At 31.9% G+C, this 15,311-nt stretch overlaps 1 protein-coding gene across 1 annotated transcript in view; it reads left to right on the top strand.

The window, feature by feature from the left end:
* The window catches only part of LOC126771242 (uncharacterized), a 54,739-nt gene extending 40,971 nt beyond the window's left edge, over positions 1-13,768 (top strand). Inside the window, exons 2-4 of the mRNA XM_050491020.1 lie at positions 8,832-8,874; positions 10,828-12,421; positions 12,860-13,768. Of these exons, the coding sequence (XP_050346977.1) occupies positions 10,902-12,421; positions 12,860-13,706 (2,367 nt within the window). The 5' untranslated portion in view covers positions 8,832-8,874; positions 10,828-10,901 and the 3' untranslated portion in view covers positions 13,707-13,768. The remainder of the gene's footprint in view (positions 1-8,831; positions 8,875-10,827; positions 12,422-12,859) is intronic.
* The last annotated feature ends 1,543 nt before the right edge of the window (positions 13,769-15,311 follow it).

Raw genomic sequence — 15,311 nt, 5'->3', positions numbered from 1 at the left:
GGATATGGGCCACGTGATGGTAAATGGTCGCTGATACCCATAGACAGAGATATTACAATGCCAATGTATTGTAAGAAATGTTAACCATCGCTTACATAGCCAATGCGACACCAAACTTGGGAATTAAGATTTTATGTCCCTTGTGCCTGTAATTACACTGACTCAGTCACCCTTCAAACTGGAACACAACAATACCAATTACTGCTGTTTTGCGGTAGAAAATGATGATGAGTGGGTGGTACCTATCCTGACAAGCTTGCACAAAGCCCTACCACCAGTAAATCTTATTCCAAGCCAATACTCTGCGTATCAAATATAATTTTATATTTATAAATTAATAAATTTAAAGTATATAACATAATATATTAAAAATAAAATAAATAAAGAATATTACTTTGTATAATGATTATAAAGATCTAAATGGATGTATTTGAATAATGAGTATATAGAAAGTATGAGTATATATATGATTGACGAAAAAGAGTAACTACAGAGTTTCTAGCCTATTTTTTTAAGTGAAATATACATACTGAACCGTTGATATCCATAGATTTAATATTTTATCTTAAATGATGATTGACAAGTCGTGCTTGAAAGAGCCTTATTGAATAAGTAATTAGTAGTAGTAGAAGTTATTTTGATTTTGTTTTTTTTTAATCAATTTAGTAAAATTGTTTGTTAAACTTAAAAAATACATATATTTAACTTTTATTCTTGCAAAGAGAGGGTAAGTTTGTAACTTATAAAATCTACATTTATTCATGTAAGCGGTAGACTTTGAGTCTAGATTACCCAACACGCATAAAGTACTCAACAAGACCTTCGATAACGATAAGTTAGTCCCCAGGTGAATATTATTGTCATTTCTAAAGCCTATTTCGAACACCAAAGTGATTTATCAGTTGCTAAAACGTTTAATAAACTAACGATTTTGGTATTTTATGCCTTAATTCTGACACCCAAGTCAAGGGTTATCCAGCTTCCTAAACAGAATCCCTGTCCAGAGTTATTTTGAACAAATAAAGATATTGGTTATTATGTTTTAAAATATAAATATTCTAATGAACATTTTAAATTCTGAACTATATTTGTGTTGTAATAAATTTTTAACTGTTTGTATAAAGTACAAAACGAGAAAGTCGCTTCGAACTTGACTGTTTTTAAAAGTGCAACGACACGAATGTTGTGGTATGGAAGAATCTAGGTCAGAAGGTTTTGTAGGCAGTTTTCTATTCTAGTACATTAACCGTATTCGATATTTAAATTTACTATTTCTGTCTTAAAAAAAACAGTCAACATTGAACTGTAATGATTATATTAGTAATAAGAATTCCTGCTTAAATATTACATTTAATAAATTTCCTAATAATTGGTTTAACTTCATATTTGAATACAACTTTTTATATATTTGGTTGTAGGCTTTTGTCCAAGTCCGTCTGGGTAGGTACCAACCCATCCAAAACAGCAGTACTTAGTATTGTTGTGTTCCGATTTCAAGGGTGAGTGAGCCAGTGTAATTACAGGCACAAGGGACAAAGCATCTTAGTTCTAAGGTTGTTGGCGCATTGGCAATCTAAGCGGTGGTTAACATTTGATTTGGTTTATAATGACTATGTCTATGGGCGTTGGTGACCACTTACCATTAGGTGGCTCATATGCTCGTCTGCCTACTTATACTATAAAAAACAAAAACGTTACATCTCCTGTGCCTGCCACACTGGCTCACTCACTCTTCAATTTGGAGTGCAACAATACTAATTACTGCTGTTGGCGGTAGAATATCTGATGAATAGTGGGTGGTACCTACCCAGACGAGCTTGCACAAAGCCCTACCACCAGTAAAGTGGTGGCGCATCGACGATGTACAGAATGGTTAATATATCTTACATCGCCAATGTCTGTAAGCGCTGATGAATACTTACCAGGTGGCCAATATGCCCGTCCGCCCGTCCGTTAGTATTTTATAAAATAAAGTTATTTTTTGATGTAATATATAGTTATTACTGAAATTATATATGAATAGTTATTACAACGTCAATTTGGCGTATTCGTATGTTCCCCGGAGACAGAAATCTGTAGATAAAAATCCTGTATTTGCAAAAATATAGCAAATAAACTAAGAAACAAATCAATGAAATCGAATAATCAAATGTTTGTGTGGACCGGACACTTGGTTTGCAACAATAGCATTGTAAAGCGTTTACATATATTGTTTTGTGAATACGCAAACATTTTAACATATTAGAGTCATTGTGGGTTCAGTTCATCTAAATAAAACGTGCTTTGACGGTTACATGATCGTGGTATCGATTTGCATACATTTAAGTCAAGCATTTAACTTTTAACCATAATTATAGAATGAAAAAAGGTAAAATAAAAATTTAATCTTAATTAACAAATAATTTAAAATTGCTCATTTATTTTGTAACGAAAATAATGAATTAATAAATGTTTTTATAATATCAGATTTAATTATGAAAAAACTCTATCACTTTGTCAGGGCTCAGTCTTGGGTGTCATGAACGGTTCGACTGATACTAAATGGTATCTGAATGGTATCACGGTTGCAAGCATAGTATTATAAAGTTTTTGATTTTGTATTTTTAACTTTATACTTAGTTTTTCCCCTGATAAAATAGAAATAATGATGCTTTTATTTATTCCCTTATTGTTTTATACCATGTTGTGTATAAACAATTTTTTAAAGTGTCCAATGATGATTTTGTATTTAATTTTACGGTTAATGTTTTGTACATTAGTAAGATTTCTTATGTCTAGAAAAATCTAAACGTAAAAAATCAATATATAGTTAGCCAGCTATATTAATGAGCAACATTTTATACGTGGGGAAAAATGAGAATTAATCTACCGTGGGACATTAACAGGCTGTTTGTACTGTACTGTAATGATGAAAGCCATGGCAGTCATTCTGAAGAGAGAAATATTTCCAGTTCTTAAATATCTTAATAAAAACTTAAAAATACAAATAAACTTTACCAACAAGCAATATAAATATGGATCGAAGAATACTAACATTTAAAACAGGTTTGTAATAACTTTTGTTGTTTAGAAGTAAAACGAAATCTGAAACATTCATTTTGTAACAGTCTAGCAGCCTCGAGCTTCAACTTGGCACGGGTACAATTAGGGTTTTATTTTATTATACATACAATTACATTAATACAAACAAGGTCGCACAAAGCGATCTCTCCGGCCAAACCTAGTTAGCTTAGCACCTTTGCAATTTGAATTTCAAATATATTTTGCTTTTGCGCTTTGAGACTTTTTCTTATGTTTCTTGTTTACATATTTCCTTGAGTTATTGATCTAAATAAAATCTTATTTATGTAGACGAGAAGAATAAATGTAATGTAATTACAGAAGTGGTAATAGTAGTTAAATTAATAACCTGTAAAGGTGTCATTACAAGACCTTTCCTTTTATTTATTTATTTATAATAGCACACTTACAACATACATATAAATCATTGAAAAGATTAATTTATAAAACAATAATAGTATATTTAATATGTATGTCAGTTACAAGTGTACATAGCACTTCAAGATTCATCTAATCAAATTCAAATTAAAAGAACTACTACTACTAAGATACTAAGATTCATCTAATCAAATTCAAATTAAAAGTAACAAAAAATCATCAGTAGTTTTAAAAAAATGTCAAAATTGCCTTTTGAGGAAAAGGCTTGGAGTTTAATTCACCAGGTTGTTCTAATGCAGATATGTTAATGCATTATCGAATATAATTATCAGGTTATTTTAAACAGATACACGTTTAGAAATATACATTGGAGCGCTTTTTCGAAGATCCAACGCATTAAGGTTGTTAAATAGGCTCCTATATAGGAATTTAATGTCAGCGACCGTTATTGGCAACTATTGTTCTTTATGTTATGAAGAAAATTCGAGACTAGATTACATTGAGTATCTCTAGCATCGCTATACACAGAGGAAAAATAAAAAGCAAATATTTCACAATTTTTTGATCTATCTAGTCCATTTATCGTTGTGACCGGGAACGAACTAGAACCGTCTCTTTTGTCCTAAACGTAAGCTCAGTATCGATGTGGATTTTAATAGATTTTACTTTCTTTATTTTATAATTAAGACATAAACCTAATTTCACTACAATTGACTGGTTATGTTTAATATTATTTCACTATTTTATAGGCTCGAATGACTGTACAGTGAACAAATATATTAACACAGTAATTATTTTTAATTTAAAATATAAAATTATTAGGATAAGAAGTGCAAAAAGTCTCGGCAATGTAAATATATTGAACGTAGGGCCCTTTAGTGTTGGCTGGAACATGCAGCCATGTGTCATATTGAGCACGCGATTGCGTGTTTCAGAAAGGGCACATTACAATTACAAACGGAATGACCCTTACTTATTCCACAGTTACACGCAATGTTGCTCTATATAAAGATGACGTAAAAGCAGCTTTATCCAAAGATTGTGAATCCTTTAAAAATGACTTGATACTCATAAAACTACATCCAGAAACCATTCTAATAATGCGTAGTTAATAAACTTTATATTTATTAGGTAAGTAATTTCATGCTTATCTACTTTTACGTTTTTCTCATTATTTCTGCTTACGCATACAGCATAATCTTTTGAATAATATGCCGTTTTAAAATATAACAAGTTAATGGTCTCGAATAAAAAAGATAAATGCTATAAGAGCAAGAAATTGGAAAAGCAAGAAACGAAATAATAAAACGGCAAGATAATATAAAGATACAAGTCCGAGGCTTTTCTTGCTGTAAAATAAATATATGGGACTGTTAGCGAAATAGGTAAACAAAGTCCTACAATCTCTTTAAATGTTTGAAGAGATTTTCTCGTAAATCGAATAACAATCTCCACACCAGCTTCAAGTATCCAACATGATATATTATATGGATCCAATGTAGATTTTTTAACGGAATTGTATTTATCGTATGACAAAAGATTTATTGAAATATACACAAATAAAAAGCAAAAAAATTATCGGTTTACCCTCTAATTTCATGTTTGTTTTTTTGTTAAAATTTCGAAAAAAAAGTGATTCCCGTCACCAGTCTACAAGGGTTTAACTATTTCTTTTGTAATGTTAAACTATAATTAGAAGTATCTCCTTTTATAAAAATCGGTAGAAGAACTGACATACGAGCCATATAATGGTAAGTGGTTACCGCTGGCAATAGAAATTGGCGCTGTAAGAAATATTAACCATTACTTACAACGCCAATGAGCTACCTTAGGAACTAAGATGTTATGTCTCTTGTGCCTTTGGAACAACAATAATACTAAGCATTGCTGCTCATCGGTACAATATGTAATGAGTGGGTGGTATTTACTCAGACGGGCCTACCACCAAGCCAAAGCCTTACCACCTTGGTAGGGCTTTGTGCAAGCTCGTCTGGGTAGGTACCACCCACTCATCAGATATTCTACCACAAAACAGCAGTACTTAGTATTGTTATGTTCCGATTTGAAGAGTGAGTGAGCCAGTGTAATTACAGGCACAAGGGACATAACATCTTAGTTCCCAAGGTTGGTGGCGCATTGGCGACGTAAGCGATGATTAAAATTCCTTACAATGCCAATGTCTATGGGCGTTGTTGACCACTTACCATCAGGTGGCCCATATGCTCATCCGCCTACCTATACTATACAAAAATACGAAAAGCATAGAAGTGAAATTGGTAAATAACAGTAATGTAAAATAAAATGAATTGTTAATATTATCGAATACCGGGGTAAGTCTTCGTTATTCTACCACCAGCGCGTTATTGTGTTCGTGTTGTGAATTTGCACTTCAAACTTTAATTGTAGATACTTTGTTATTTGTATAATCAAAAAAAAAAATTGATTCCTGATTTCTTATATAAAACTAATTTATACAATGCAATATGACTTAGTGTAAAATCTTACTCAGTGCACTTCACTCCACACAATCATATAAGATTTGGATGGCCTTTGCACAAGATAACTAAGGTTTAAGATAGCATAGTTGTGGCCAATACCGGTATTAAGTGTGGTTTTTATTTCTTACTATTATAGCGTCTGTGTCTAATGGCAAAAATGTCCACTTTCCATTTCATATCGCATTTACTCATTTGCCTTTCTTGTCTTGACTTTATTTAAGATCGATGCGGTATGATGATATAGTATGCATATTTATTCATTGCTTCGAACACAGACATTGATGTAGGGTAACTCCGAGTCATGGCTTACAGCGCGATACAAATAAGCCTCCATTAGACCCAGACATATGAAAGTAATGAATATGCCGCCTTTGTTATTCTTGACGAATACGAATATCTAAAAAACGAAATATATTTTATTTAATTAAATTTTTAAATTTAGTTTGAAAGTAAAATATAACCAGTATTGGAATGACGACAAATTACAATGTGAACTTCAACGAAAAGCTATCCTGAACTAACTGAAAATAATATTTTTTAATAAAATGAAGAAAAGTCATATGTAAGGAGAGTATATATTTAAATTCGAATCAGTTATATGACAAAAGGAGTGTTAATAACTATAAGATGTGTATTCGTATATAAATATATATTTGCGTATTCAAAATAAACGTGCTATTCAAGTCTGGTAACAATCAGCGAATATATCGCATTATATTCCAACAAAAAATATTCATATGCTGGATTATTTTTCTTAGTATTTTTGTAAAAAAAGTAACAACTTATTGTCCTACCGTTCTTCTCAGTACACATTCCGAACCGGCGGTAGCGCTTGACGATTCATAAGTACTTGTAAAGGTCTATTTAAATAAAAAATATTTTGATTTTAGTAACTCTAACATCTTTATTTCGCAAGGGTCTTATGAAATTTTATTTTGATGACTTTCTATAAATGCATTAATATTTTATCAATAAATATTCATTCTCACCTAATAATCAAACTCGTGACAGGAATAACGCTCTCCATTATGTTCTTAATATCTTGTAATATATTAAAAATTGTTTTGTTTTGAAATACAGTGAGCTGGATATTCACTTTATTGATATATTATAACTGAAAAATAAAAACACAGCCTTTATTATTGTAGGAGGATAATGTTTGTAATAATGTTTTATATATAGATCTTCCAAGAATTTAATTCTTGTGAATCGATAACAACTACTAACTTGCAACTTATATATACGTTTTATATGTCTAAGAGGCACACGTATCACTTCTTAAAAATTGAAAGCAATTACTGTGATATTACAAAACGAATACGTGTTCTTGCAAAGTATTTTTCTATTACAATAATTAAAAACATTTTCGTTTTTGTATTTAATTGCGACCGAGCGAAAAGCGTGGATCGTTAATTTTGTCATTGACTACGTCGCACATAATTTCGCCACTTCATCTTCTCAAATGTTCTCATTTTCATAGACTATATAGCCTTTAGAATTGTAGAAGCGCTAATGATGTATATTTTCTATTATTATTTTATATTAATAGTATTTTTTTATACAAATCAGCGAATTAAATTAATACTGAAAGGAACAAATCAGGTCCACGCTGTAGTTTTTTCTATGAAAAAGTCATGATATTTAGTGTTCCCTATTCATATATAATCTATTTTTTCTTATATTGCCGTCCGATGATGCCTGCACATCATCCACGGATATGTGAACCGTCGCTGGACGCTGTATGCCCGAAGGCAGCTATGTAATCGCTTTGCACTGTATTTTAATTTTCTTTTCAACGCCGTTGTAGCTCTCTCATTTGTTCGGACCTGGTTCAATTTTTTTTAGCGTTTTTGGATTCCTTTTGATGCAAACCTTCTTCTAAAACGCGTTTGTTAATATTTACAAGGTAATGATAAACAGCAAAGAGTCGATAATATTTTCTTGTAAAAATGTATGAGTATCGAATTAAAGTTTATAAATCAATACAATGCAATAATTACGTATCAATTTAACATAGATATTTCAATATATAGGTAACCTATTGTATATTATATTGCTTATATTGTGTTTATCATACATGTACATATATTGTATCTAAATAAATGCATTTCACAAACATCTTTGATAAAGGACGTAGGTATGTTTTTTAATATTATTAGTATTAGTTTAAAAATGGACAAGGTACACACTACATATGATTAATTTATTATGTTGCTTCTAACATAGTCGAATAGAAAATTCTTACGCGTCGAAGCTTCATAGCCATTTTCTAATACAAATATAACAAAAAAAAAATGTAGTCAATAAGACTGTTATTTAAACTTTTTAAATAGAATCAGCTTTTTCAGAGATGATTTTCAAAGTAAGTTTAATATAACAAATATAGTGTAGTAAGTACGGTTAGAGATGTATTATATACAGCCTGGTGCGCCACTTTCCTTTTAGTAATTACCATTTTTCTTTATAACGAAAATATATTAGAAAAGTGTTATTTGCCTACGGAATTTTAAAGGACAAAGGTAAAATGAAATTGCCTGTAAATTCATTACCTTTAGTGCTTTTTAACGGTCTTCCTAAAAAAAGAAGTACTAGATTCCGCTGAATTTTATGTGTATAATATACGCGATAACTGTCATCGTCCATTTTGATTAAATCCTTTAACATGAGGAATAAAACGCTTCTAAGAACCTACTTGAATATATAATATTTTGAATTAATTTATGATTTTGTTTCCTTTAGGCACCAGCTCTTCTAGAAGGCCTACCTATGTTTAATATAACTACACAAATCGAAATTAAAGTGTCTCTTCTGCATAAGACCTTTATCGATATATTTTTAGTAAATTTGCACGTTAATATTATAAGATTTTAATCCTGTTTTTATCGTTTGTTGCAGATTATGCGAATGTCCTATGAATTTACAACAGTGAGATCTTGAGGTGAGTGAGAGTGTTTAAGCATTGGTAGCAATCGTGAAACATTAATATAATTATTAATATTAGTCTTACTTATAATAACCATTTGTACAGTAGTTATTTGTGTTATCGAACTCAGTCAACATAATGCCAAATAGGACCTTGCACATCCACAAACAGGTTGCCGATAAAAGATTTATTAATTGTTATCAAACTTGTAAGAGATAATTAAAAATATAAGCGCCGTGTTAATTTAATCAAATCAAATAAGTCATCAATCTAAAAACTATACTAAAACGAATAAATAAAATACGTGCGACACGTCAGGTCGATTGGCTGAGTAGAACTAGTTTCAATTTCATTTGAAGGATTTGAACCACACATACATGCAGGTTAATTTAAATAAAAGAATGTAAAACGGAGCGTTTTATTAAATTACAATGCTTTTTAAAGAATATTACAATAATTTCAGGCTAATTATATAAATACAGTATATATATGTATATGGCAAAATAAATAGCTTCAATAATGAAAGATATTTAGAGGCTGTTACTTCTAAGCATAACGTTTGATTTATATCATTTATCAAATCAATTTGATAAAATGGGTTCAAAGCTATGTATCGCATGTATTATTTTTGGTATTCCGTATATTTCAATGGCAGGGAAATGATTGATAAATTTTAGCTTTTACTATTCCATGCGATTTGTTTATAGCTGTGCTTTATTACTATTCTACCCTATTCTAGTCAAATGTTTATATCCACTTGAAATTTGATTTATAAATTTTGCTGACATTCAAAACGAAGTCTTTCACGAATTCAGAATGAATACCACATTATTTATATTTCGACCAATGATGTAACGTCAATCCAAGGTCCAATTTATTTAATTATCTTTATTTGTATTGCTACTGGAAACGGCTATATCCATATACTTTTAAGTTGAATATTATTTTGAGGCAAAAAAGGTGACTATCGGGATATACATTGCAGTTGTTTAATCATGATTATAACTAAAACAATTTTAACTTTTACAATCGATAAATAATTTTTAAAATGCGTATTTGATTCAGTTACATTTGTATTTATTCAATTCACGAACTTCCTGCATTGTTTGCTTGAAATGCATTTTGGAACCGTTTATATAATAAAAAAGTTGTTTATATTTACGAATAAGTAATTTCTTAACAGTAGTATTTATTAGAATATTTCAAGGATATAATTACGTAATTGTGTTGCTTAATATTCAAGTGACAATGATTTCGAAATAAGTAGAGCAGATAGGTATAAAAAAGGTATAAATTATAGTATGTAGGTATAGTGCTGACCAACTTAGTAATATGGCCTATAACAGATGTTCCAATAAAATCTTTTAATTTAATTTAATGTGTTTTTGAAAATATTAGTCAAATTTGAATTACAAAAGTTACTAGTTGAAGGGTTCATAAAGATCATAAGCGGTTACTAGGAGAAAAAAATGTTTTTAATAAAATTATTAAAATGAGTTATTTTTTGGTAGTAGAAATGCTAAAGTAAATGTATACTATTTATCGGTGAGTGACCATATCAGTAGAGCTGTTCTATACAAATAAACTTGGTTTTTCGAGTCGAAACTCGGAAAACCACGATTGTGAAATATGAAAAGTGTATGTGTGTAAACATACTGATTTAATATCTAAGGTTCCTTGTTCTAGATTGTGTTACTATTTTAATTTACATAAAAGCCAATATATGTCAAATGAGATTTAAAAATAACTGTCTATAGAATATAATAATAATATGATTTGTTCTGTAAACCACTTAATTAATTTAAATGATTGAGCCAAAGAATTTTGTTATATTATTTTTTATAATAACTATAATTATTTTATGTGCATTATTTATATTATATTATTTATTTAAATTAATATCAATTTACACTATCACAATACCTTTGATTTTATTAATTTGAAATAACTATAGAACTTTTTTTTCAGGATCGTGGTTGTATAGGGAATGACGCTCGGCAGTGAAGACGGCAGGTGTGGCGCAGGCTGAACAGGCGCGTGGAATGTGGGTGCTGCTGATGCTTGCGTTGGCGGTAGCCGTCTCCGCCGAATGTCCTCGGCATTGTGAGTGCAAGTGGCGGAGCGGGAAAGAGTCCGCACTATGTGCTCGTGCCGGACTGAACGCTGTCCCACCGCGTCTAGATCTGACCACTCAGCTGCTGGACCTAACGGAAAATCGAATAACAAATCTACGTGACGATGCTTTTTCATCGGCAGGTCTACTTAATCTTCAACGTCTATATTTATCTGCATGCAATTTAAAAGTTATAAGACAAAACGCATTTCGCGCTCTTGTAAATCTAGTGGAGCTTGACCTCTCCCGAAACCGCCTAGAGTCTGTGCCATCACATGCTTTCGAATCCATACCTGAACTACGAGAACTTCGATTAGGTGGTAACCCCATAACAAAAATAAAGAGTGAAGCTTTCTCATCTTTGCCTCATTTAGTAAGATTAACTCTTAGTTCTTGCAAAATATCCGAAATAGATCCAAGTGGATTCAAAGGCTTGGAAGGTTCTCTGGAGTACTTGGAACTTAGTAAAAATAAACTTCATGTACTCCATGTTGCAGTTCTAGCACCTCTAAGATCCTTAAAAGGGTTGGAATTGGCAAATAATCCATGGGATTGTAATTGTGATCTTAGACCAATGAGAGACTGGATGATAAGAAAAAATGTTCCTTCAACTGTTGTACCCGACTGTGCTCTACCGCCACGGTTAATGTTACAATCATGGGATCGTCTTGACTTGGAGGATTTTGCATGTCTTCCTGAAGTATCAGTAAGCTCAAACAATTTTAAAGGAGTAGAAGGAGAAGAGGTTACATTGGTTTGTAAAGTAGATGGTGTGCCAGCACCGAGAGTAAGATGGGTGCGTGCCGGACGTCTTCTCGCAAATACCACTTTATCGAATTTTAATTCAGGCAGAACATTTACATTACGCAGTGAAGGCCAAACAAGTAATTTGACCATTCGGTCAGCAGATTTACAAGATTCTGGTTTTTATACATGTAATGCAGAAAATAGAGCTGGGAAAGCAGAAGTAGTTTTAAACTTGATTATAGAAAAGAAACCTCAAAATAAAGGTTTTGGTGGAAAGGCCCTCATGGCAGGAATGGCAGTGTCTGCGGTAATAGTGTTAAGTTCGTGTTTAATAGTATTATGTGCATATGAAACTCGTAAAAAGAGACAAATAAATAGGTGGAATGAACAAATAGTTACATCCAACCATAATGACAATAGTTATGAAAAAATAGAAGCCAATTTAAAAACTAATGAAGAAGTTTCAAGAGTTGTAACATCCGATATTAATCGAAAACGAGGTGACTACAGAAACGTACCTTCACATGACCCCGAAGACGAATATGAAGTGTATGGTCGGAATGAAGTAAAAGATCGAAGACAGTCATCTACGCCAACTGACGGAGCTCGTTGGCGACGAGCTGATATGGAGCCCACATCTACCAGTGCTGGGGAGATAGTTCGAGATTTACACATACCACGGCTGAGTGAATATAATATAAGGTATTTTTAGCTCTTCTAAATAACATCGTTATAACGTTCTTATCGGAAATTTATAACCAATAATATTAAATATTTTGAGTTTCATCTAAATATAAAATTGACAAAAACTACCACTGTGTGTGTAATTTCATTACTAACATGAAAACTTACAATTACTGTATAAAATAATAAGCCACATTATAATTTGTGTGTGTTTGTGGCAGAACAATAAGTTTGTTTAATTCCCCATGAAATCTTAAAATTATATGTCCCGATGATATGGGTTTTCGCGTGATGAGTATACAGGTAAAAAGACAAACAAAGAGCATAGATAAACAAATATATACGGCTTTTAATCTGTGATAATGGCCTAAAAATTGTTGTCAATACATTAATTTAAAAAAATCTTTTCCAGCTTGTACAAAAAAATACTACTTCATAATATTTTATTTGTTACAGAAATGATGCGACGCCTGAATCAATGCAGAGTTCTAAATCAGCAGGAATTTTAAGCGGCCACGTTGAGATTTTATCTGAAAATAATCGGTTTAATAATAATCCTCGATCATGTCCGCGACCTCGTTTAAACGACCGTCTTGATAATGATCAATCTGGTAGCGATAGTGAAAAGAATTATCCTGATCTGATAGAAATGAGTGCTTTAGGTTCATCATCATATTTTCGAAGTGATATTAAAAATGATCCTTATTATTTTTATACAATACCCCGAAGAAAAGATGGTGATAGTCGAAGTCCACTCTTAAGTAGTCGCAGAAACAGTTCAGGAGGAGATTCGATAACATTTATCGAAAGAAGCTATGAAAAAAGCAGACATGGATCGGCTGGACGTCGGTCAAATAGTTTTTTAGATCTTTCCACGGGCGGTGTCCGAATGCGTCGAAACCCAAGCTTACCAGCTTCACCATCCAGGGAGCAATTGTCTGTTCCGTCCGCTACACCTCTCTTGGATCTGTCTGGTCTTCGAGATTACTCGCGTACGGGCCAACCATTTGAAGATTTTGATTTTCGAGCGTCACAGTTGGAAAAATTTTTAGAAGAATATAGAACTTTAAGGGAACAACTTTCGAGAATGAAAGAAACTAGAGAAAATTTGCAAAGAACTAGGGCTGTTGAAAATGAGGAGTTGAGATCTATTCTTAAAGGAAAACCCAGTATAGCTGTTACAGAAACTTCGTCCTCAGTGGCATTGGCAGATGCCGCTTCTCCGCTGGCTCTAAGTCCACCGGAATATAAGCCTCAAGGGACGAGGCCAGAATGGCTAACAACACTACTATACCGTAATTAAATCTCCTTTGTAAATATTTATATTTGAACTGATGATTATAATAAGCAATTAAATTGTTTGTAAGCAAAGTGATAAATAGTATCATTCTTTTAAAGTTAAAATAAATTTGGACTCCAAAAGCCTGTTGATTATTTACATGCAATTATACAAAATTATAAATTTAATATAATAAGCAGATAGACGTTAAAATGTATAAAATATGGCTTGACTTAATAAAATTTAAGTATGTAAAAAGTCTTAAGCGGCATATATTAATTATATTTATGCAATGTAATACCTATGTGGGCGCTAAAAGATATTATGAAGTGGTTATAGTGTATAAAAATACTCATGTGTTAATTAAAAATAACAAATTGTCATATTCAGGAACGTGAAAATCAAAGGAAACTTTAATGATGAAGCGGCGTAAATTTTCTCAACCCAATTAGTGTATCGTAGTTCGAATGCCATACAGCCGGACAATTCTCGAAATCGAAAATAACGAACTCTCAAACTTTTTATTAAAATCAAACGGAAACTTTTTACTCAAGAAATAGTATCGAATCCATTTCTATTTTTAAAGATGAAAATATATTTTTATTTACAATTGCTTCATTTTCTATTGGTTTCGTTTTTATGCAAGTTCGTATTATAGTTTTTAGTAAAGATAATTCAGCTAGAATTCGATGAAACATTTTTCGCATAATATAGGTATCCTTAAAAACTGGAACCTTTTGTTAGGTGTGTGGATAGCCCACAGAGCCAGGTTCGAACCTGCGACTTTCACATCATTAGGCCACTCATGTACCGTCGAGCTATATTAGGCGTGGTCGCTTGTACTTATAAGATTTTGCCCTTATCTCATTGTTTTGAAGTCGTCGCATCGAGAAAGCTGCATGAAAAAAATGAGCTGATTTCAACAGTCAGCGGCCTTCATGACATCAACTTCCCTCGAAACGCTTTATCTGGTGACTTGGTCCCAGCCAATATATGGACGGTTGAGGCGCTTACGTATTATATTAACGGATAAATTGTAAAAACATTTTTTTTTTAAATCTTAATGCAGCTCTTACCATAACTTAGGCTTGAAACGAGGCAGTTATATTGTGCTCTGCAGAAAAAGTAAGTAACAGTCTGTGAATATTCCACTTCTTCTTTTTTTGAGGAGAATGTTTGAAGCTTATTCCACAACGTTGCTATAATGCGGGTTGGTGAAATACACGTGGCAAAATTTCAGTAAAATTTCATGCAGGTTTCCTTACGATGTTTTATTTCACCTTCAAGTATGAGATGAGTTATGAACACAAATTAAGCATTTTGATGAATTATAAACATAAAAATTCAGTGGTGCTTGCCCGGGTTTGAATCTATAATCGTCGGTTAAGATTCACGCGTTCTAACCACTAGACCATCTCAGCTTTAAACGAAAACATGCACATGGAAACATATGGCTAATAAAATTTGTAATATACGTTTAAAAAGTTGTCTATGTAAAAAAACACAATATGTAAAGCAATATGAAATATTAAAATACTTAACTGTTTTAATTATAAAAGTTACAAATTCAATAATTCGAAAACTTGATTGCTTAACTTATTTCGCTAAAACACAGCGTTAAAATGGCGC

This window comes from Nymphalis io, chromosome 10 (genome assembly GCF_905147045.1).
Source record: "Nymphalis io chromosome 10, ilAglIoxx1.1, whole genome shotgun sequence".
NCBI classification, from domain to species: domain Eukaryota; kingdom Metazoa; phylum Arthropoda; class Insecta; order Lepidoptera; family Nymphalidae; genus Nymphalis; species Nymphalis io.
The sequence above is the reverse complement of the archived record's forward strand: the minus strand, read 5'-3'. Positions and strand labels throughout refer to the sequence as shown.